The 24,969-nt window shown below is 36.5% G+C and overlaps 1 protein-coding gene across 2 annotated transcripts in view; it reads right to left on the bottom strand.

Moving 5' to 3' along the window:
- The window catches only part of UNC13C (unc-13 homolog C), a 691,503-nt gene that overhangs the window by 192,992 nt on the left and 473,542 nt on the right, over positions 1 to 24,969 (bottom strand). For both annotated transcript variants that reach the window (XM_055436715.2, XM_088839621.1), the window contains one exon: positions 9,877 to 9,962. In XM_055436715.2, coding sequence (XP_055292690.2) covers positions 9,877 to 9,962 — 86 coding nt within the window. The remainder of the gene's footprint in view (positions 1 to 9,876; positions 9,963 to 24,969) is intronic.

Genomic DNA, 24,969 nt, shown 5'->3' with positions numbered 1-24,969 from the left:
GTGATGGACAGGGAGGCCTGGCGTGCTGTGATTCATGGGGTCGCGGAGAGTCGGACACGACTGAGCGACTGAACTGAACTGAACTGAATCTGAAACAACATGTGTGAGGCGGAATCAAGAATTTTCATTTCTAACATTTTTCCTAGATGACACTGATGCTTGCTCATCTGGGACCCACACTTTGAGAAGTACTGGCCGAGGGAATAAGGAAAACTTAAAACGTACCAGCAAATACATTTTTTTCCTTTTTTTTTATTTTGGGGGGTGTGGGGCAAATATAATGTAATGTAATATAATATACTATAATATAATAGACTCTCCTACATAAACTGCCACATCTAAGTTGATACATCCATCCAGAAATATTTCAGTTCATGGTGAGACTCATGTGAACCATAATTTGAATGAATAGAACTGATCTTTTTGTAATAATGAGCACTGAGAATTTGTAACTGTTTGTTCTTGTTTTAATTTGTTGTCTAGTAATCTAGACTTGAAATTCTGTGTGAAGATATGTCAAAACAAATTAGTGGGTTGTTATAGAAAATCACATGGGGACTGACAAATAGAGTGTGATTGAAGAGGTATTTCATAATTTGTCAGGGAAGCAAAGCTGTACTTCATTGTAATCCTAACTTCTCTTACAACACACAAATGAATGAGCAACACACACACACACAAAGAGACAAAGTTTGGGTGGGTAAATGAAAGGGATTTAGGATTTTTCCCACATGTGTGAGTACTAAACCTTTCCAGAACTGTGGGGGAAATAATTATTGGGACTACATACTTAGATGGGAAAAAATCAAAACAGTCACAGACTATATTTTCTTGGGCCCAAAATCATTGCATATGGTGACTGCTGCTGCCGCTAAGTCACTTCAGTCGTGTCCGACTCTGTGTGACCCCATAGACAGAAGCCCACCAGGCTCCCCTGTCCCTGGGATTCTCCAGGCAAGAACACTGGAATGGGTTGCCATTTCCTTCTCCAATGTGTGAAAGTGAAAGTGAAGTCGCTCAGTCGTGTCCGACCCTTAGCGACCCCACGGACTGCAGCCTACCAGGCTCCTCCATCCATGGGATTTTCCAGGCAAGAGTACTGGAGTGGCTTGCCATTGCAGCCATGAAATTTAAAGGTCCTTAGAAGAAAAGCTTGGTCCTTGGAAGAAAAGCAATGATAAACCTAGATAGCATATTAAAAAGCAGAGATATTACTTTGTTGACAAAGATCCACACAGTCAAAGCTATGTGTTTCCAGTAGTCCAGTGTAGATTTAACAGTTGGACCATAAAGAATGTGGAGCACTGAAGAATTGATGGTTTTGAACTGTGGTGATGGAGAAGACTCTTGAGCGACCCTTGGACTGCAAGGAGATCAAACCAGTTAATCATAAAGGAAATCAATCCTGAATATTCTTTGGAAGGACTGATGTTGAAGCTTGAAGCTCCAATACTCTAGCCACCTGATACAAAGAGCCAACTCATTGGAAAAGACCCTAGTGCTGAGAAAGATTGGAGGCAGAAAGAGAAGGGGACAACAGAGGATGAGATGGTTGGATGACATAACCGACTCAATGGACATGAGTTTGAGTAAGCTCCGGGAGAGGGTGAAGAAGAGGGAGGCCTGGCATGCTGCAGTCCATGGGGTCGCAATGAGTCAGACATGACTGAATGACTGAACAACAATATACTTAGAAAATATTTCTCCTTTCTATGAGTGATTATATCAGGTTGTATGACTGTGCTGAATTGCGACTGGAAATTAGAGTTTGGGAATGGAACCTATATCTTTGCTTTTGTCTGTTTATAGCCATAGGCTTATTTTCCTGCCTGTATTCATTGATTCATAACATTTTTATTAAGGGTCAATGAATGGGAAGGAGAATAGGGAGAGTCATACAAAGACAAATAAAAGCTCAGGGCATGGTGCGTGAAGTATTTGTAATATATAATATAAGGATAGATGGTAAAGGAGGAGGTATAATCGGAAAATAACTAAGGAGTACTTATCAGTACTTGTCAGGGAAAACTTGACAGAAGTAATGTTTGAATTGGACTTTTAAGAATGCATGAGTCTTTGCTGGGAATGGCAAGTAAGAACAAGCCTGAAAAGGGATGGGGGCATCATACACATGTCCTAAAGCAGAAACATAGAAGGATTTCAGGGAAATTTTAAATAGTTGCATGTAGCCAGAGCATACAGCATGTGTATAGAGGAAAGTATTAAGCATGAGAGCTGAAATCAGGTACAGAAAGGAGAGGAGGGAATGGGCATAAGCCATGCTAAGAAATTTGCACCTTTTCCAGTGGTCTGGGAGGCATCTACAAAGGAAGAATCGTAACTGTGAAAGTGGGAGCAGGGAAGATTATGTATCTGAGCAAGAACAGAAGTAAGAATCTCTGAAAAATTTTAAAAAGCAATCATATATAGAACTTTTATTATAAATTTGCTAATATGATTCAGAGAAGAGGTCAACTATGATGTCCTAGTTTTCACTAGTCAATCCTAAAGAAAATCAATCCTGAATATTCATCAGAAGAACTGATGCTGAAACTGAAGCTCCAATACTTTGGCTACCTGATGTGAAGAGCTGACTCATTGGAAAAGACCCTAATGCTGGGAAGGACTGAAGGCAGGAGGAGAAGGGGATGACAGAGGATGAGATGGTTGGATGGCATCACCAACTCGATGAACATGAGTTTGAGCAAGCTCCAGGAGTTGGTAATGGACAGAGAAGCCTGGCGTGCTACAGTCCATGGGGTTGAAAAAATCAGACATGACTAAGTAACTGAACTGAACTCAATTTTCAGCTGAAGCAATTGTACTGTTTCAGTTCAGTTTAGTCACTTAGTTGTGCCCAACTCTTCATGACCAGTACTGTTTATAAAGCTATTTTATAACATCAGGAATGTAGAAGTATCCCAAAGTAGTGTTGAACTGTAGCTATTGCCAAATTACCTAATCTGAACAAAACAGTTTTCAGTACAGGAAAGTAACTTATTAGTCATACGAAATCTAGGATATAATTTATTCAGGTTTAAGATATTATCCATTAAAAGCTAATATTTTATCAATAAATATTGTGCTACTTCTTTGAGTCATTCAACAGTTGTCTGTTTCTGGGCAAAAGTAATAGTGAAGAGTCTCAATAGGATAAGGGAAAGCCACCTGTCATCTCTCCTTAGTTGAGCAACATCAACATCTCTGATATTTATGGCAATTTCTGTACCTATGAGGAATGTTGCAACAGCAAAGGACATCGAACAGGTTTAAATCTACTATGGTAATAAAAAGAGACCCAGGAGAGCCTTTACAAAGTGCTATCAATCTCAGCTCCAACCAGAGTCTTTGAAGAATACAGAGGCATTGCTTTAATCTTTGTCATTCCAACACCATTAAGAAAGCTTAAGAGTAGGAAACAGGAGATGAAAGCAGTCAGTTTTTTCCAGGGAGATTTTTACTAACTGTGGAAATTAGTCAGAAGCTAATCTTTTCCACCAAAAAAAATGAAGATCAAGAAAAACTGACAACCAGTGATTTGTAAGAGTAAACTTGAAAATTAGAAGAAAATTGCTGATAGGAAGACAAGAAAGATGACAAGTATGAAATAATAGTTTGAGGTAGATTAGGTATGAGGTAAACCAGAAAGATGTTAAGGACAAGAATATTTTAAGGGAAGCTACAGAAATTCAGGGGCCAACAGATCAGTTCTCTCAGTAGAACCAATGTCAGTGAGGCCAGGAGAGATGTGACTACAACTTCGTGTTCTCATTGTTCTGAGCCTACAAGGACAAGGGCAATGTTCTTCAATGTACAAGGTGGCCTGGGAACTGTATTGGGGTGAAGGGCAATAAAAAATTATATTTTTGAGTGAAGGCCCCCCAAAATAAGAGAGTAAGACATTCTAAAGATATTCAATATGCAAATACTCAAATTCACACATTAAGAGAAGACAGTACATGGAAACAGTGAGAGCAAAGTTTATAGCACAGTTGTACTTATTAAGATTATGAGACAGTGAAAAATTACAAAGGCAGTCTGATAATCTTCACCTGGTGAGGACCAATGATAACTAAGCAGCAGACAAGAAAAATTGGTGATAAAAAGATGGAATGTCCAGAACTAATACCACCATCACCACCACCACCTCCCTGCCACTGCCCAGTGTTGAAGCCTTGCTGCTACTAGTTGTGAGGTACACTAACCAGATGCCTGGGTATCATCTCAGTTTTGTTGGAAACGGAGAGAACCACCATTCTGACCCCCAAAAGGTCTACTTAATCAGAACTTTCATTTTAACGGGATTCTCAGGGACTAGTGTACACATTAAAGTTTGAGGAGCTCTGAACTGAGAGACTTTACTAAGGCTAGGTGAAAGATGATTGTATTTTGTATTTTATAATTAATTCCATCTCTGCCTAAGTTAATTAAGTAAAACAGTCATTTTTAACTAATTCATTTTCAATGACTTTTATAATTAGTTTTCTGTTCAAAGATTCATCTGAGAAATTGGTAAATGACTTAGACACCCCTCTCCCATCCCACCCACTGCCCCTTACATGTAGATGTAATTTCAGGATACGGTTTAAAGCCCAGCCACAAATCCCAGCTTAAGAAGTAGTGCTTAAAGAATCCCAAGCACTATTCTACAGAACTGCTAATTAGAAACCACCTGAATGTTTGTGGACCCAATCCACCATCTGGCTTCTCTCTTGGGGCCTAGGGTTTCTTTCAATAAAGACTTTGAAAACACCAACATATGTTTACACACTTTAGGGCCCTGAACTGGACTGCCCTGATATAAGAATTGCCAGGCAACCAAGTTCTACCCATACCAAGATGACAAATACAATGTCAGCTGCCAACTGGAATGCCCAATTAAAGCTTTCAGTCACTTTTAGGCATCTAGACATTTTTGTGGTATTATAAATTATCTGCAAGTTTTGGCTAATCCTCAAGACTGTGATAATGGCTAATCCTCAAGACTGTGATAATGGCTAATATTTGAACATTTATCATACACTGGGGAAGTAGCCCCTTCTCACCCCCAAATCTATCTCTCTTTCTTCCTTTCTCCATAAAATAACTTTATAAGATAGGTATTTTTGTCCCTAATGTTAAAATATGGAAACTGAGACTATTATGATAAATTATTCAAAATTATAGATAATAAATAAATAGAAACTAGTGGAGCCAAAATTCACATATAGATCTAACTTATTGTAATCTTAGAACTTTACCAGTCAAGCTAAAGACTTTAAGAGTCTTTAGAATAACTTATTTAGAAAAAAACCCTGCAAAACCAACTCTATTTTATTATAAAATGAAATATTTCATCAAATATTTCATTTGATGCAATATTTCTTCCATTTTTCTTTACTACAGTACATTTTTTCCCAGAAAGTACATCTTTAAAAAAATCTGTAAAATAATTTACTCTGATTTATTCAGCAAATTATCACCATAATGATCAATTTCTGTTTATCAAACTTATAAATGATTAATGTCAAATAGGAAAGCTCAGTCTATATGAGACTGAGTAAAGTTGGGAGAAAACTCATTTCATTTTTAAATTAGATTATTCTTTTTGTAGCGGCTGATGGGTTTATGAAGTAAAGCAAAAAGCTGCATCAAAAAGCCTGAAGTCTATAAATTTTAACTGACTCTTCTCTGTTGACCTAACTTCACCGAGGTTACTTACAACGTGAGCTCAGATGCTTTAATCATAAGACAAACTATGTAGCTCAAATTATATAACAACCTGGACTCTTTCTAGGTCAATAGCCTAAAACAGTCGTCCACAGTAAATTAATTTTATAACATTCTATAACGCAAATAGTGAGAGTAAGACGTTACCATGTAGAGAGAGCCTGCCAGAGAATGTTTTTAAGTATATGCCCTCTACTCTGTGAGGTAGTCCTAGTCTGCATTTTCTCCAACAATATTATTTATGCCACATTTTTTTAAAAGGGCACAATAAGAAGCTATCTATAGACAGAAATGGTGAAAGGAAAGGAGGGAGAGATAGGGAACAGATGAGCATGGATTTGTAAACACTCTGCCCGAAGTTTTAAACCTTAAATGACCCCTAAAGAAGACTATTTTGAGATTTTTACAAATTTTTATTCCTTATAATAATAATTATGGTATCCTCCCATTAGCATACTACTTTCCAGTTGGCAAAGAACATTTAAAGTATGACGTAAAGCTTACCCTATCCTAGGAACTCGTATTACTTCTTTTTGAAAGGAAATTCACGTTTGGAGAGGTTATACACTAATTGCCAAAGCTGATGTAGCTCTTGAGTGAGAAAACTTTTGGAAACTAGGTTTTCCAGGCTCAGATCTCTCTCCAACTATCAATACTACAAATGTTAAATTTGAACCTAAGTATTCAGCCTTGTCTCCAAGGTTCTTTCTATAGGGTTATCTTATCTGTAATTCAAGTAAACTAACACAGACTGAGTTTCCATTAAGGTTCAGTGAATACAAAGATAACAAACAAAATCTTTGCACTCAAAAGCCTTCACATGTGGTATGGAAGAAGATATAATATATAAACCAGGAACTGCGATTCATCATGACTTTCTTAGAATATGTGTGAATGTGCAAACTAGTGAACTGGACACCTTAAGCAGATGAACTGTATAGGGTGTGAATTAAATCTCAACACAGCAGCTAATAGAAAGTCAAACAAACAAACAAAAAAATACGTTAAGAAAAAGATTTTTGTCTCTGAAAACCTAAGATAGCCACAGGGTTATTAATTACCATTGACCTTGGATCTGACTTTCAAAAATACAATCTCAACATTTTGAGGTACTGTTTTTGTACAAAACTATTAACCTCTAGTCAGTAAACATTCAAAGTAGTAATCCTAATTTCATTGTTGTTTTAAGTAAACATTGAATTTTTGAGATTTACTTTCCTAACATAAATATTTTACTTTGCTGACTAAAATTACTACTTATTTTTTTAAAGCAAAGGTAACATAAAATAAAATATCCAATAGTTGCACTAATGTTGTTATGTAAGCAAAGATAGAGGCCCTGCCCAAACAAAACATGCCCTGGTGGCAGAGCCACTGTGGAACAGTTCCAAAGAGTCAAGTTCCTGTGAAATGTGGGCAGGATCCCCCCTCCCACTGCCCAGCCTCTGATTCAGTGTGAACTTTTCATCTTGTAGGTGAGGACAATGAAACACAAAGGTGTTGCCATCTGAGAACGTACCCAACATCACACAGAAAATGATCACAAACAGGTTTCCCCTACCCACTACTCCACTGAGTTGGGATTACCTGATAAAGTCTTCATTTCCTCAACACATAGAGATGAAGTAGGTTCTATTTACTAGATATCGTTCTAGGCAATATAGATATGTTGATAAAAGTCACAGACAAAATACATACATGGTGGTACAAAAGACAGATAAGAAGTAAGCCTAAGTAACTAAATAAATAGGATAGCAATTAGTTATTAGGCAGAGGGTTAAAATAAGGCTATTCATGGAGGTGACTTTAGATTCTGAGCAAGTGACATTAAATTGAGCCCCACAGGGCTGCTGGAGAAGAGTGGTGGGAAGAGAAATGCCAGGCATTAGAACAGCTGGCAAAAAAAGCCTGAAGGCAAGAATGGGCTTCAAGTGTGTGAGGAAAGTAAAGGAATCCATGATAATTCTTTGTGTTTGATTTAAGTAGCTGGATGAATGGTGGTGCCAGTGTTGTAATCCGGAGGCAAGGGAAAGAATCAGGGTTTCACAGGGGAGATTAAGAATTCTACATTGAAGTGCTGCAGTCCATGGGGTCGCAAAGAGTCCAACACGACTCAGCGACTGAACTGAACTGAATAGGCAATCAGGAGGGTGGTGACGTGTCAGGGATAGGACTAGGGGAGTAAATGCTATCTGAAGAAACTTACTGGTCTTGTGGACTGGTGGTTACTGTCTGATTTAAGATGCTTAAGATGCATTTTCGGTCCCAAAGAGACAACCAGAACATAGCGGTATAAAAGGATGTGTTTTGAGAGGAGGCAGAGGTAGAGAAAGCGGGATTGATTGACACGATAGAGAAGGAACCCTTCACTGCAGAAAAAGGAGTTTGCATCTCTGAGCAAGCTGTGGTGTAATTTTAAGGATAAACCCTAACTTATATTTAATTAGATTTTACCAGAAAACCAGGTACTAAAATCTATTGTGTACCTTCTTTTTTGAATAAGGAAATGTACAGTATGTTTCCTCTGTGTGGCCTAGTAGCAAACTTACATTTTAGTAACACTAAATAAACAAACAAACAACAACAAAACAGTGGCACAGTGAGCACCAGCTCCACCAATCTATTTGCCATGCTGATGTCTGTTCTTAGTTGCCTATGCGAACAGGACACGTCCCTCCTGAAGTTCTCTCTGGGCTCTTATTTCTGTTAGCAGAGAGTTAAACTCCTCACTGTGGCCCATAAGGCACTGCATGCTGGTCCCTGCCAATTCCTCCAGCTTCATTTCTTGCTACTTCTTGCTCACAGAATCAGCTAAATTCTCTTCTCAAATATACCTTGTGCTCACTCTACTTGCTAATGCACTGTCCTCGACCAGGAAGAGACTGTCCTCGACACCAGGATGAGCTTCCTGCTCTTCTCTTCCCAAAGTGAACTCCTACTTCTAACTTCAGTTCTTTGTCAAGATAACACTTCCTCAGAGGAGGTTCCTCTAGAAAACCTGCCTTACCCCTTGTCCCAAGTCTGACTTCAGAGTTTCACCTCTATATAGCCCATCATCTTTCAGTTCAGTTCAGTTGCTCAGTCATGCCCAACTCTTTGCAACACAATGGACTGCAGCACGCCAGGCTTTCCTGTCCATCACAAACTCCCAGACTTTATTCAAACTCATGTCCATAGAGTCGGTGATGCTATCCAACCATCTTATCCTCTTGTTGTCCCCTTCTCCTCCTGCTTTCAGTCTTTCCCAGCATCAGGGTCTTTTCAGATGAGTTGGTTCTTCATGTCAGGTAGCCAAAGTATTGGAGTTTCAGCTTCAGCATCAGTCCTTCCAATGAATATTCAGGACTGATTTCCTCTAGGATGGACTGGTTGGATCTCCTTGCTGTCCAAGGGACTCTCAAGAGTCTTCTCCAACACCTGACTATCCCACATGGTGACCATTTGCATACTTGCAGCTGTCCTCCATAACACTGACAAGGGCAGGAACCATGGCCAACCTGTTCACTGTTGTATCTTCCATACTGAGTGTAGTCTGAGTATTTAGCATCTAGGGCCTTAATATACATTGAATAAGTGCAAAGAAAACTTTTTTTTTTTTTCAAGATTTTAAGTTCCTAGAAAGCAGGAACCCCAGGCTGGTTAAACGTTCTATCTTCACCTCTAAACACTATGCTGGGTACTCAAAGAAACTTACAGTCTTCCTTGCTTTACCTTCTGTGATTAGAGTATATTGAAAGTGGAATTTCTGGTGAAGTGTCCTGCCATTGTCCTTGTACCAGCTTTGGCCAGATTTTAACCTGCCCATTCTAAGATACCATTTCTAAGTCTATGAAGACAAATATCTGAACAAATATCACTCATCCACCCTCTTGATGTGATCCGATTTATGCCATAAAATATTCCTGCATCTAAACCTTATCCTACAAATTAAGTACTCACTATTATCCTGCAACTTAAACCATTTGATTTAAAATATATGTATCTCTTCAGTAGTTTTAAATACTTTGTGATCATTATCTTTCTACAATGCAGAAATAAGTTTTAGAACTAAACTGATCACAGCAATCAATGTTTTGATGCATCGATTCTTCACATTTAAAACCAAGAACACAAAATCAGAATTTAACTAAAACACAAATTCTAATAAGTTTAAATATTTGTAATTACCTTCTAGTGCATATTTCATATCCTGAGCAAAAAGGGTCCACATAATTTCAGCACTTATTTTTCCCATGTTCAGCTCTTGAGGAAACCTAAAACCAAACACATATATTAGTAGATCAAAAAGAAAAACATGTGACTGAGAAAAGAATACACTTTATATTACATATATATCACAATCATTATTATATAGTTTATAAATACTTTTACTTATGACATTTCTCTTTGTCAATTTCAATGGTATGGAAAAAAGCTACACATGAGTGTTGTTTTTATCACAACAGCCATTTTTCTTGAAGCAAACTTGAATGCTTCCATTCTGTGCTGTGCTTAGTCATTCAGTCATGTCCGAATCTTTGTGACCACATGGTCTGTAGCTTCCATTCTATATTTGCTTAAAGTAAATTATTTCATCAAGATTCCTTACTCCTCTGGTGAAATGGTCCATGGTAGACCCCATAGTCAGGATTTCAGAATTGCCAGGCAGGCTGTGTTTTTTAGATCAAACAAGCTTAAGCCAAAGACAATATTCCTACTGCTGCTGAATATGAATTCTGTTTGTATGTATTTTCAAACTTATGATAAGGCTCAAAGTAATGTAAGCCCTGTGAAAATAATTTCATTCATTATAAACACTCAGCCCTTGCTAGTACATAAGAAAGTATGTTGTGTTCTGACAAATATATACATATATATAATTATATGCATATTATTTATAAAATGTATACATATATCTATACACATATAAACAAATATATATAACACATATATATCATATATACATATACACACATATAATACATATACATATATGTACATAATATATAATATATATAATACATAATAATGTATGTATATGTATATAAGGATGTATATACATACACACACACACACATATATATGTAAAGTAAAAAAAGCAGCTCTCATACTCATTTATATTTTTGAGTCCAAATCAAAAAAATAAAAAAATAAATAAATATGATCCTGAATGGGATATAAAGAGTTACTTAAATAAATATGACCTCAGGATAACCTCAAAAAAGACCTTGGTTCCTACATACTACACCAAAGCAAAGTGTGTTTTATCAAATGTTCTTTCCAACTTCCATCTATCAATTTATCTAATAATTTCAACTGATACTTTAAAACTTAAATATGGATGCATAATTATTAAGCACTTAAACTCAGAACACTTCCTATGATAAAAATATTGATATAACCTACATATACATAAAATTTGTTTTCAACAATAAATTTTACTCTATTAATATAAAAATAACCTTAAACAAGTAATTTATTTCAAAAGGTTTCATTTACAGATAGCTGTAGACATCCTACAATTTGTAGTATGTTAATTTTTATGTAATACATACATAGCAACAAAACTATAAATGTATAATTAGAGTGATTAAGCTCATAAAATGAGAAAATTTATTACATTAATATTTTTGAATCCAGAAAAAAGAATGTATTAATTAAGTATATGGTGGTCTGATACACAAAAAACAAAGACACTGTACAAAAAAGTAAACTAAACCACATTCTCTCTCATAAAATTGATGTGGAAATCCTCAAAAACAAGTGACAAATTCAGTCTTGCAATATATACATGGATAATACATCATGACCAAGAAACTTATCCCAGAAGTGCAGCATGGGTTCAACAATGAAAAATGAATCAATGTAAACTTTATCATCGCAATAGATGAGTAAAGTATATTTGGCAAACTTCAATATTTGTTCATGCTTAAAAACAAAACAAATAACAAAAGCTATGAAAACTAGGAATTAAAGGAAATTTCCTTAACCTTATAAAGAGAATCTGCTAAAAACCTACAGCTAACATCATACTAATAAAAGGATCAAGGCAATGGTTTTTAGGCTCACTCTTCCTAATAAACATTTTGTACTGGAGCTCCTAAAGGTTGCACACAGTCAAGAAAAAGAGCAATAAAAGAGGTATACAGATAGCAAAGGAAGAAACACTCTATTTGGAGAAAACAATAATCTAAATCCTCAAAATACTACAAAATAGCTACTAAATAAGTTCAGCAAGGTTACAGAATACAAAGTCGGATACAAAAATCACTGTATTTCTATATCCTAGCAATGAACTATTGAAAATTGAAATTAAAATAAGAGTATCATTTATAATAGCACCAAAATATATTAAATACTTAGGCATAAATCTAAGAATATATATGTACAAGATTTGTATAAAGAAAGCTGCAAAGTACTGAGGAGAAACATCAGATAAGATCTAAATAAATGGAGAAATATATTGTATTCATGAACTGATATACTTAATGTCATTAGAATGTTAATTCTAGCAAGCTGATTTACAGATTCAATGCAATCTCACTCAGAATTCTAGCAGAATTTTTTCTGTGGAAATTGACAGGTTCATTCTAAAATTTACACAGTAAAGCAAAAGAAATAGAAGAGCAAAAATGGTGTTTATTAAAATAGCTGAAGGTTTTACATCACCTATCTTCATAGCTTAGAATGAAACTATAGTAATTAAGACACTATATCTTCAAGGTCAATTAATTTTCAATAAAATGTTATATTAATTCAATGGAGAAAAGGTAGTCTGCACTATGTCTGCTAGCGTAGTTAAATATCCCTATGCAAAAAAAAAAAAAGTAAACCTCAATCCAAACTTCACAACATACAAGAAAAAAAAAGACTCAAAATGAATCACAGACCTAAATATAAAACCTAAGCTAAAGATTTTCTTAAAGAAAACACAGAAAATCTTATGATCTAGGATCAAGCAATGGTTACTTAGATCTGTCACAAAAAGGGCAAACCATAAAATATTGATATATTGGACTTTATGAAAATTAAAATCTGTTTTTCTAAAGACACTGTTGACAAAATGAAAAGAAAGGCAACTGACCTGCAGAACACCTGTCTGATAAAGGACATATCTGGAATATACAAAGTACTTTCAAATTCCAATAATAATAAAAAAAATAATTACCCAACAAAAAAATGGGCACGTGATCTGAATGATAATTGAGCAAAGAATATAACTAGATGGAAAATAAGCACATGAAAATATGCTCAACATATAATTAGTCGCTGCTGCTGCTGCTAAGTCGCTTCAGTTGTGTCCAACTCTGTGCTACCCCATACACGGCAGCCCATCAGGCTCCCCCGTCCCTGAGATTCTCCAGGCACACTGGAGTGGGTTGCCATTTCCTTCTCCAGTGCATGAAAGTGGAAAGTGAAAGTGAAGTCGCTCAGTTGTGTCCGACTCTTCATGACCCCATGGATCGCAGCCCACCAGGCTCCTCTGTACATGGGATTCTCTAGGCAAGAGTACTGAAGTGGGGTGCCATTGCCTTCTTCGAAATTTGTGACACATTATAATTTTAATTAGTCACTAGGTACTTTCAAATTAAAATTATAATGTGACATCACTGCATGTCTATTAAAACAGCACAAAAGAAAACAAAACAAAACAACACCTGACAATATCAAGGGCTGGTGAAAGTGTACAGATGCAGAGAAGTTTGAATTCTGATATAATGCTGCTGAGAATGCAAAATATGACAGTCCCTTTGGAAAGCAGTTTGTCAATCAAGTTAAGTATACACTTATCAACAGTCCAACTCTAGGCATTTATCCAAGAGAAATGAAACATATTTTTACAAAAACTATATATGTTGAGTCATTCTTTCAGTCGATGAATGGATAAATAAACTGAGCTAGATTCATAAATTGAATCCTGCTGCTAAGTCACTTCAGTCGTGTCCGACTCTGTGTGACCCCATAGACGGAAGCCCACCAGGCTCCCCCGTCCCTGGGATCCTCCAGGCAAGAACACCGGAGTGGGTTGCCATTTCCTTCTCCAATGTGTGAAAGTGAAAAGTGAAAGTGAAGTCGCTCAGTCGTGTCCGACCCTTAGCGACCCCACGGACTGCAGCCTACCAGGCTCCTCCATCCATGGGATTTTCCAGGCAAGAGCACTGGAGTGGCTTGCCATGAATCCACTAAGCAATAAAAAAGAATAAAAAACTGATACATGTAACAAGGTGCATGAATCTATCATAAAGATACAAAGAAATTCACGGTGATAAAAAGTTCTAATAGTTAGGTTTGGGCGAGTAGAGAAGGGAATTGAATTCAAGGAGGCATATGTACAAATAAACCTTCAATCAAGTTTGTAATATCTTATTTAAAAAAATATATAAAAATTTTATACCAGTAAAATAAGAGGTTATATAATAAAAATGAGTGTTAACATGTTTAGCATTTAATAAGTAACATTAGTTAATAAGTCACTATTAATTGAAGGCTAAGTACTAAATAAAACACACACAATCCTTGCCCCTCAGAAGTTTACAACCTAGCAGTAGAGATGGCAATAAAAAAAAATATATATATATTACATATATATATATATACACATACATATCATGTTCATATATACAGACACACACACACACAAACATAGATACACACACACACATACATACATACACACACACACACACACGCATTTGATAAGTCCCACAGAGAAGCTAAAGCCTGAGAAGGTTGAACTGGTAGTGGAAAAAAGTAGTTCTGGAAAACCAAGAGTCTGGAGAAAATTCCTCCTCCTTATTGGTTTTTAGGCACTGTGAGAGCAGCTTATTTTCAAAGGAGGGTCACTCTGCAGCCTGTACAGAGATGGGAAGCAGCAGTATGAATACGTTTGGCAAGAGAGGATTCAGAACTTCTGTTATCAAGCAGCAATAGTGACAGGAAACTTGATGTATGCTGTGAGTGATGGGGACTGCCATGATATCAAAGAAGAGCAACATGAGGAGTAGGAACATGGATCAGTTCAGTTCAGTTTAGTTGCACAGTCGTGTCTGACTCTTTGCGACCCCATGAATCACAGCATGCCAGGCCTCCCTGTCCATCACCAACTCCCGGAGTCCACTCAAACTCATGTCCATTGAGTCAGTGATGCCATCCAGCCATCTCATTCTCTGTCGTCCCCGTCTCCTCCTGTCCCCAATCCCTCCCAGCATCAGACTCTTTTCCAGTGAGTCAACTCGTTGCATGAGGTGGCCAAAGTATTGGAGTTTCAGCTTTAGCATCAGTCCTTCCAATGAACACCCAGGATTGATCTCCTTTAGAATGGACTGGTTGGATCTCCTTGCAGTCCAAGGGACTCTCAAGAGTCTTCTCCAACACCACAGTTCAAAAGCATCAATTCTTTGGCGATCAGCTTTCTTCACAGTCCAACTCTCACATCCATACATGACCATGGGAAAAACCACAGCCTTGACTAGACGGACCTTTGTTGGCAAAGTAATGTCTCTGCTTTTTAATATACTATCTAGGTTGGTCATAACTTTCCTTCCAAGGAGTAAATGTCTTTTGGTTTCATGGCTGTAATCAGCATCCGCAGTGATTTTGGAGCCCAAAAAAAATAAAGTCTGACACTGTTTCCACTGCTTCCCCATCTAGTAAATAGTAAATAGAAAAGGAGAATGCAGAACAGCAACTGTAGCTGAAAGGATGCAGAGGAGCTAGACCAGTGAACAAGCGCAGGAAGAGCCAAAGATATCCTGAGAGACTTGTTTTTATATTCTGCTGTCTACACTTGGGTTGATGTGATCTTAAGAAACAAGGATCGCCACTATGCATAAAATAAACATCAAGGACTACTACCATATAGCACAGGGAACTATATTCAATAAAGGAAAAGAATCTGAAAATTATATATATATATATATATAGAACTGAAGCATTCTGCTGTACACCAGAAAGTAACACAATATTGTAAATTAACTATACTTTGGTTAAAGAAAAAAAAAACATGGATCACAATGGAAAGGCACATAGTACAGGAATAAGTACAAATTACACAACACAATAAAGCTAAAAGTATAAGATGCAGAAGAATATCTGGTGCAATCATTCACAGAGGTTACTTGAAGAAAGTAAGATATGTATGTACTTTTCAAGGAGGATAAAGATTAATTGGTGGAAGAGATAAGCTATGCACCCCAGTTAATAGTTGTAATTACCATAAGAAAAGATTCTCAAAGCGACTTCTAAAATATTTCCTTTAATCTAGACTTTTTAATCAGATAACTTCCAAATAGAGAATCTAAACATAAGCTATTTGTGTCAGGATTTTCTCAGTTGCATAAGCAATGTCAAATTTGATTTTCATTCTTGTGAAACTAAGGTTTAAGGGTTCTCATTATTACTGTTGAGGATTTAACAAAAACCTAAACCTAAACCAAAACCAATGGCAACCCACTCCAGTGTTCTTGCCTGGAGAATCCCAGGGACGGGGGAGCCTGGTGGGCTTCCGTCTATGGGGTCACACAGAGTCGGACACGACTGACGTGACTTAGCAGCAGCAGCAGCAAACCAAAACCAAAGTGAAAGTGAAGTCGCTCAGTCATGTCTGACTCTTTGCGACCCCATGGACACCAGGCTCCTCTGTCCATAGGACTTTTTAGGCAAGGCTACTGGAGTGGGTTGCCACTTCCTTCTCTAGGGAATCTTCCCAACCCAGGGATCGAACCCAGGTCTCCCGCATTGTAGACAGACGTTTTACCGTCTGAGCCAAAATCAAACTACCATTTAAAATAAAAACAACATACTAGAAAAATATACACTAGATACATAAAAGGCAAAGGGATAATACTATTAATATAAGAATTGTTATAAATCTGAGGAAAAAGAGAAATATTAGAAAAATGGCTGTGATTAATGGACAATCTAAAAAGGAAAAAAAAAAAACCACTACAAAAACCTAGCAAACATAGATAAGAGATTCTTACCACTCTAATATTCAAAGAAATTTCAATTAAAATAATAGTAAAAGTACATTTCAGGCTAGAAAACAAGCAAAAAAAAAAAAAAAAAAAGAAAATTCATGACCGGTCTGCATCTGATTTCCGAAAGCCTTACTCTCTACAAGTTTTCAGCTTTTATGCTATTCCAATACCTGAGTTATTTACACTCCCTTCTCTCCTGTGGCTCAGGATTCCCTCTCCATGAATGTATCATCATGGTGTTATATGAAACTACAGAATAATACGCAACTATTAAACAAAATGAGATAGGTCTGCTTGTACTGACATGAAAAGATAAATGTCAGGTAGTTTTAAGCAAACAAGGCAAATTACAGATTAGTATACATATTATGAGCCTGTATTTTATTTTAAAAAAAAGAATAAAAATAAATACTATTAAATGAATTTCTTTGCTTATATGTGCAGAAAATAGTAGTTGGAAAAAATACACCCAACTACTAAAAATTTGTAAGGTATGGGTAAAGGGAGTCTTATTTTGGTTTTATTTTTTTCTTTTCTTCACAAGAAATGATACATAAACATTAGAACTTTCATTTTCTACTTCAAATAGGCCTGTGAAGTTGAATATGATTATTTTAAAAAATATGAACATTTACATGCATCCTGAAATAAAATCAAATGGAATTTTACTAAATACTATGTGATTATTTTAAAAAGCTAAATAACATTCATTTATTGCTCAGAAAATTCATTTTGGTTGTTGTTATTCTCATTTTACAAATGAAGAGCTGGTAGTCAGAATTAGAGCCTTGAGCTGATTTTCCAAAGCTCATGAGCTCTCCAATAAACAAGCAGCAAATATTCAAATTTTTTTTCATACTTAGAAGAGAGACAAATATAACTTTGACAAAGGGGCTTCCCTGGTGGCTCAGAGGTTAAAGTGTCTGCCTGCAATGCGGGAGACCTGGGTTTGATCCCTGAGTCGGGAAGATCCGCTGGAGAAGGAAATGGCAACCCACTCCAGTACTCTTGCCTGGAGAATCCCATGGACGGAGGAACCTGGTGGGTTACAGTCCATGGGGTCACACAGAGTCGGACACAACTGAGTGACTTAAAAAAAAAAACACTCGTTTTACACTTAGGGATATTAGGTATCAAGAAACATGTTCTAAAACATGAAATAAATCAATGACAGAATCAGATATAGAGCTTATGCTTCTTGACCATATTTTTTTCATTCTTTTTCTTATGACAATAATAGAAATTCCCAGACATTTATGATGTCCTTACAGCTAGCTCTTTTGTTTTGTTTAAATGTATTGATTTTGCTTTAAAATATTTACAGTTCAAATGATTAGCTTCATGTTTTCTGCAACAGTCTAAATTTAAATCTCAAGATTTACTTGCCAAGCTCTGCTTCCATACAGAAGATAATCTTTGGGGTTTGAGATATCATTAAAAGTTTTGTTTATTGTGTATTATGACAGGGCAGCTTCAAACTTGGTTTTCTTACTCTTACTGATGGAAATAATATATATCCTTGTGCTTAAAAATAATTACTCAAAGATCCTTTATTTACTTAATAATTACACAGGTTCTTTCAAAGTCTATATTTTTATTTTACTTTACCACTCCTCTACAGTATTTTTGGTGCATTTGAAAACACTTCTCTGGCTCCATCTCACAGAAATCCTGGTTAAATAGAATACTTTATGAGTCAACCCTGCCTGAATCCAGATAGCAAACTTGTTCATCAGCCTCTGCCACACCCACAGCATCTTCTTTCTGCTCTCCTATGGATTCTCCCTTTGACGCAGCTGTAGAATTTATCCTTGCCCTGCTCCTACCATCTCATCCCCAGTTCAAATCTCACTTGACTCAAAAGCTGAAGTAATCTGTTAGTTTATCTGTATTTTTCTTCATTTCTTACTCTTCAAATTCATACTGTATACTACCACCTACTTTACCTTTGAAGAACATAGGCTGTAAATATTTCAAATCACTACTTTAAAACCATCAATTGCTTGTCACACATTCAGTAGCATTGAGAAATTTCAGCCCATTAAGGTGACTTGTCTGGCCAATGGCAACCTGACCCCCACTATAACTTCTGTCTATACTTTCCAACACCTTCCATGCTCTTGCCACCTAGACTACTTATAATTTCTAAACATATCTAATGTCCCATGTCTTCCGATCATTTTTCTCTTATCTCTCCTCTCTTCCTCAATTTCCATCTGATCATAAATACTCTCTCTGTTGCTTGAAAGCACAGCTCAGTATCTCTTCCAGCTAAAGTCTATGATTGTATTTGTTGTTGTTTTGTCACTAAGACATCACCGACTCCTTGGCAACCCCATGGACTATAGCCCACCAGGCTCTTTCTGTCCATGGGATTTCCCAGGCAAGAATACTGAAGTGGGTTGCCATTTCCTTTTCCAGGGGTTCTTCCAGACCCAGGGATTGAACCCGTGTCTCCTGAATTGGCAGGCCAATTCTTGGATTCTTTACCACTGAGTCACCAGGGAAGCCCCAAGGCAGAATTAGCAATGATTAACTGTGAAGGATAAGGGCAAAGACAGGTTTACAGTGACTATAAACTGAATTGTAGCTCACAATATTAAAGGTTACTGATAGTGTTGGTGCCTGTGTACTGTGTAAAACTGTAAATTCTATCATTTTACTGTTGCCACAAGATTTAACTTATCTAATTTTATTGATATAGTTCAGTATTGATGAAGATAACATGATTTTTTTTTCTCCTTAAGCAGTTTTGGCTGGCATTAGAAAACAATTCTCCATCTAGCATCTCTTCACTAACAAATAATATTAATTGTGCTTACACAGGCTTCTTACTGTAGTTGTACATTTATATACACACATACTTTTATATATTTATTTATCTATTTATTTATAAGTATGTAAATTTCCTCTCCAGCAGTTTAAACAATTCTACAAGCCAGGAAGTAACCTGGTAAGAACATCTGCAAAGCTAATAGTTTCCAAACCAACTTCTTCATTCCTACCTACTCAGTGAAAAAGGGGAGAAAAATTCATAACTATATACAGCCAATAAAAGAAGCAAATCAGAACTCGGAGTAAGAGGAGAGACAGAGAGTATTTCTCATAAGAGATTTTTATCAAGTTCTGAGTAACCACTGGCAAGATTTTGTTTCTAATTTTTAAGGGGCCACAAAATAATATTTCCATAACAGTGTATTTTTGCACTGTGTTCAAATTTCTTTTATAGATATACAAATACACAATCTCACTATGGCATCAAATTGTATGTGCTATATCTGTGCTGTCTTCTCCGTATCAAATCAAATGGAAGAGTTGTTTTCTTCCAACACATTCCACAGTTGAAGATTTCTGCCTTTTCTTTGAGCTGGCTAAGAAGTCTATACATTTGCATATTTGCTAGAGGCTTATTTTCTGTAATTTAACACAGTACTGGCTATTTCCTGTGCATAATTCACAGAAGTATAATGTAATGTTTAAGCCTCAATGCAATTCAAAAGACAGAGATTTGATTTCTTCTCTGTTACTTAACTAATTTACCCAGTGGAGCACTGAGTAATCTCTTTAAAACTCAATTTCCTCATCTGTCAAATGGGGATGATAATAGCTGTGCAATTTGGGACTCTAGGGCTGTTATGAGGATTAAATGAAACTTTACATGTAAATACTTTGTACAGCCACTGGCCCACAGTGAGTACTTAATAAATGTTTACTGATAATTATAATGAAAATTTTACCACAAATGAGACACACAAGAAAATATTATAGATTTATTGATTTCTAATGTGAAACAAATTATCAAATGAATGCAAGTTTACATTTGTGTTTGCTAGTTATTAGTTTCCAGAAAAAAAATTGCTAATAAAATTAATAGGAATAAACTTGACTGAAGAGGGAAATTATTATATACTCATAGGAGTTAACTGGTTTCCCAAACTTCAGCAATCTCTAGCCATATATTAACAATGTATATGTCACTTATAAATAAATTCCAAACTATGATACAAGCTTGACTGAAAGAGGTTTTAACTTTCCACGACCATTTCCTGGGCTTCTCAGGTGGCACTAGTGGTAAGGAATGCAGGAGACATAAGAAACAGTTCCTTGGGTCAGGAAGATCCCAAGAAGGGCATGGTAACCGACTCCAGTATTCTTGCCTGGAGAACCCCATAGACAGGGGAGACTGACGGTCTCTAGTCCATAAGGTCACAAAGAGTTGGACACAACTAAAGTGACTTGGTGTGCATGCATGCCATGACCATTTCCTAACCTCTTAGGAATTATAGCATATACTTAGAAGTTAAAACAAGTACATGTATAATATAGTGCATTAAATATTCATATTTCATTATTTATATTTTAAAAATAAAATTGGTACAAATTGAATTTTAGAATGTATAGCTCCACCTCTTCATTTTCCATGCAATCATGACTTCACTTAGTCTATCATTTATAAAAAGAGGTTTAATGAAATAATTGATCCATTTCAACATTATCTGAATGTCTCCCATTTTTAATTTGTAGCAATTAACGCAAAGCATAAATGTTTTAAACCTTGAATCCTATGAGACACAACAATTTAATAATTCAATTTATTATCTTGCAAATTTAGTGAAATAAGGAAAACACAGTCTTTCACTGTCAGATCTGATAATACTGATTCATTAGTCACAACAGATAAAAATTAGAATTCATAAGATGTGAAGTATTATTTTGATATGCAAAGTTTGCCTTTGAAGAAAAATGTATTCTTTGTTTCATATGAGCAAGCAATGGTTCTGATATCTGTTCTGTCTGCAACTGAAACTTCACTGTCACAGTCAGACGTTGAGACACAGTTTGTTCTGCTCTTTTAACACTGTTATTTTTTAAAATTCAGCTTTTGTTAATATGTAAATTTGACATGCCTTAGCGCAATTATCTGCCATTACCTTGAAGAGAGAGAACAGCCAAGAAGAATGAACTTTATAAAATAGGACTCTCCTAGTACTCTTGCCTAGAAAATCCCATGGATGGAGGAGCCTGGTAGGCTGCAGTCCGTGGGGTTGCTAAGGGTCGGACACGACTGAGCGCCTTCACTTTCACTTTTCACTTTCACACATTGGAGAAGGAAATGGCAACCCACTCCAGTGTTCTTGCCTGGAGAATCCCAGGGACGGGGAAGCCTGATGGGCTTCCATCTATGGGGTCACACAGAGTCAGACACGACTGAAGTGAGAGCAGCAGCAGCAGCAGCAGTAAATTACAAAGTAGACTTACAAATTAAAGAGCAACTGAAACACATCATACCATTGCAGTTAAGGGTCAAAGTCAGCTTAAGCATTTGTAATGTGAACTCAACTACTATTGGACATTTCCTGTGGTGATCATTTTTCCTTTTGTATTTAAGTTCTCTTGTAAAAACAACAACAAAAGTGGGTCACTAATATCATTTAAATACAACTAAAGTTTTATCCTTCTGTTTTCTCTTTATATCTACAACCTAAGGCATTATTTTAATGAATTTGGATCTTTAAATACATATTTAATTTAAATATGAAAAATAAAGTTTGGGATGCATCTAGCTTAACTATTAAAATCAGCATTTTGTAAGACAGTGAAGATGTTACCTGGTAGTAGTGAGGCAGATAGAAATGGCCAGATAAACCTTTAAAAAAATTGGGTAATGTCTTTGGGGTGGGAAATAGCAAATGGAATTTACTGCCTTCAGATCACTGTTTCTCAAGCTACTTCAGTATGTCCAGATTACAGACTTGGGGAAAGCAAGTTCTGAAATTCATGTCAGGGTCAGGGAGCTTGAGGCAGTGAAGGAGAGGTGGGAATTAACATTTGCTGAGTATCTAAGCAATACCAGGCACGGGGCTAGTGCTCTTAAGCTTCATCTCCTCGAATTCTGATAATGGTCTTATGTCTTCACTTTTACCTCCCAATTTTTCACATGTGGAAAACAGTTTGAAAGATGTTGCAAAACTTTTCTAAGGTCTCAGAGATCAGTTTCTCTCACTCAAAAATGTTAGATCACTAAGCCACTCATGTCACGTTTATCTTTGCATACTTGAAACATAGTCTTCTTTCTTAATTTTTACTTACTACTGATGTATTCATCGTAATCAAAAATACTAAGATGGCTTACAAAATAACTATAATAAAATGAGATTTGTAGTAAAAGTAAAGACCTTAATGTCCACTGGGTGATTCCCAACAAACATCTTGAGTGCCCAAGCATCAGTGGAGGGAGACTCTTCTGTTTTGTAAGTTGTTTCCCAAGTATAATGCATATTTATGAATGGATCTCTCATTGTCAAAGAACGAGGCATTGCTACAAAGACTGCTTAGAATTAGTTCCTTTAAATCCTTTTACTATGATTCAGCAGTCATTTTATCTGTCTGTATTCAGTGAAAAAGCATCTATTGTGTATGATCATTCCTATCTGATGCCAATAAAGTTACAATGGCAATTTTCTGCTTTTTCTCACAATAAGCTTTAGATGGCCTGTTATGTTAAGGAGCTTTTGGATGTTACTTTACTAAACCAAAGTAATCATCTATTGTTTTGTTTCAATTACATGTTAGGATGGGAGAAGGGGGTATCACTTATCACTGAGAAAAATCTGAATAAGGCTAAAAACAAAGCAGAAGGACAAGTATGGAATTGGCAAATTTTACTTACTCAGTAAACACGACTCTGGAACTGAGTAGAACCCTGCAGGCACCAACCCCCAATACCAAACCAAACAATTAATGATTAGACAATAGAGAATTATTCTACAGATACTATAATTGCCACCAAAGGAGAAAAAAGCTAACTGCATGATGACCAGATTGTAGCCATAATGTTAGATGTTCCTACTTGAGCAGTACTGAATCTATGGCTAGAACAATTTCAAGAATGGGCTTCAAGAGAATGGGATAAACTTTATTGCTCATAATAATCTACATCTCTGTAGGCATCAAAATAATTGTAGGTTTCTCTGCGTATATATATAAGCAGACAACTAAAATTGTCAGAAATGCTACAGACTCACATTGACACCTACCACTCTGAGAATCCAGCACCCTATATCACCATGAAGAAATTATAGAAGATAGACCTTTGCCCCTAATGTCACAGAAATAGAATCATGTTCTGACAAATGAGGATTTGTAAGTTTCCCTTTATAAGAAATTCCCCTTAGCAGGAAGCCCCTTTTCTGTCACTTTAACAAAGGTACATTAGAATTAACTTTTAAACCAGGCACCCCCATGCTCTGCTTATCTCTGGCTCAAGCACACCTCTCAAATCTTTAAATCACATAAAACCTTACCTAACTTGTCAGTTCTTTCTGTAGATCAAAGAAAAAGAAATGAAGATTAATATCAATAAATAACAGAGGACCAGATCTCTTACCTAGCTTCCCCTTCACTTTGGAAGCTTGTAATCTTCCAACCAAACTGTGTGAACAAGATTACAAGAAGTCAATGAGTCTGCACACTAGGGGGGTGGGGCAGTGGGCATGGTGACCACTCTGAATCCCTATCTCAGTGATTAAGACTACTTTACTCTTTCTCTTCAAAATATCATGGCCAAGCAGAATCTTCAGAATTGGTTTTGGGGGGATGTTGAATCCATCATCTCCCCAGACTATCGGCATTCTAATTAAAGGTGCCTTTCCTTTGCTACTAACATTTGTTTGCTAAAGCTGAAACTCCAATACTTTGGCCATCTCATGCAAAGAGTTGACTCACTGGAAAAGACTCTGATGCTGGGAGGGATTGGGGGCAGGAGGAGAAGGGGATGACAGAAAATGAGATGGCTGGATGACATCACCGACTCAATGGACATGAGTTTGAGTGAACTCCGGGAGTTGGTGATAGACAGGGAGGCCTGGCGTGCTGTGATTCATGGGGTTGCAAACAGTCAGACACGACTCAGCGACTGAACTGAACTGAATTGATTTTGTAAGCAGGGTGCAGTGGGACCTCCATTTGTTAACAAGTTGAACATCATCTCTTCATCTCACACTATGCTAAGGTTGTGAAGATAAAAGGATGACAAGAAATGGTCTTTTCCTTCAAAAACCTTTTAGAATAGTGGAGAAAACAGAGTAATATACATATACTCATAATACCAAGTTATAAATGCAATGACAGAATGCAAACTCATGGAAGAACCATAATGTGGTACCTATATATCCTGGATGAAATTAGGAAAGACCTGCTGGAAGAGGTAATGCTTCAGCTATGTCTTTAAATTTTAAAGATAAAGGAAAGTGTGGAAGGAACTCAGAGCTGGATAGTAAGAAGTCCATTAAGGTTCTGTAAA

This window comes from Moschus berezovskii, chromosome 9, assembly GCF_049115385.1.
Source record: "Moschus berezovskii isolate FMDL1 chromosome 9, NW_MosBer_1.0, whole genome shotgun sequence".
NCBI classification, from domain to species: domain Eukaryota; kingdom Metazoa; phylum Chordata; class Mammalia; order Artiodactyla; family Moschidae; genus Moschus; species Moschus berezovskii.
This window is presented reverse-complemented; position numbering and strand designations above follow the sequence as displayed.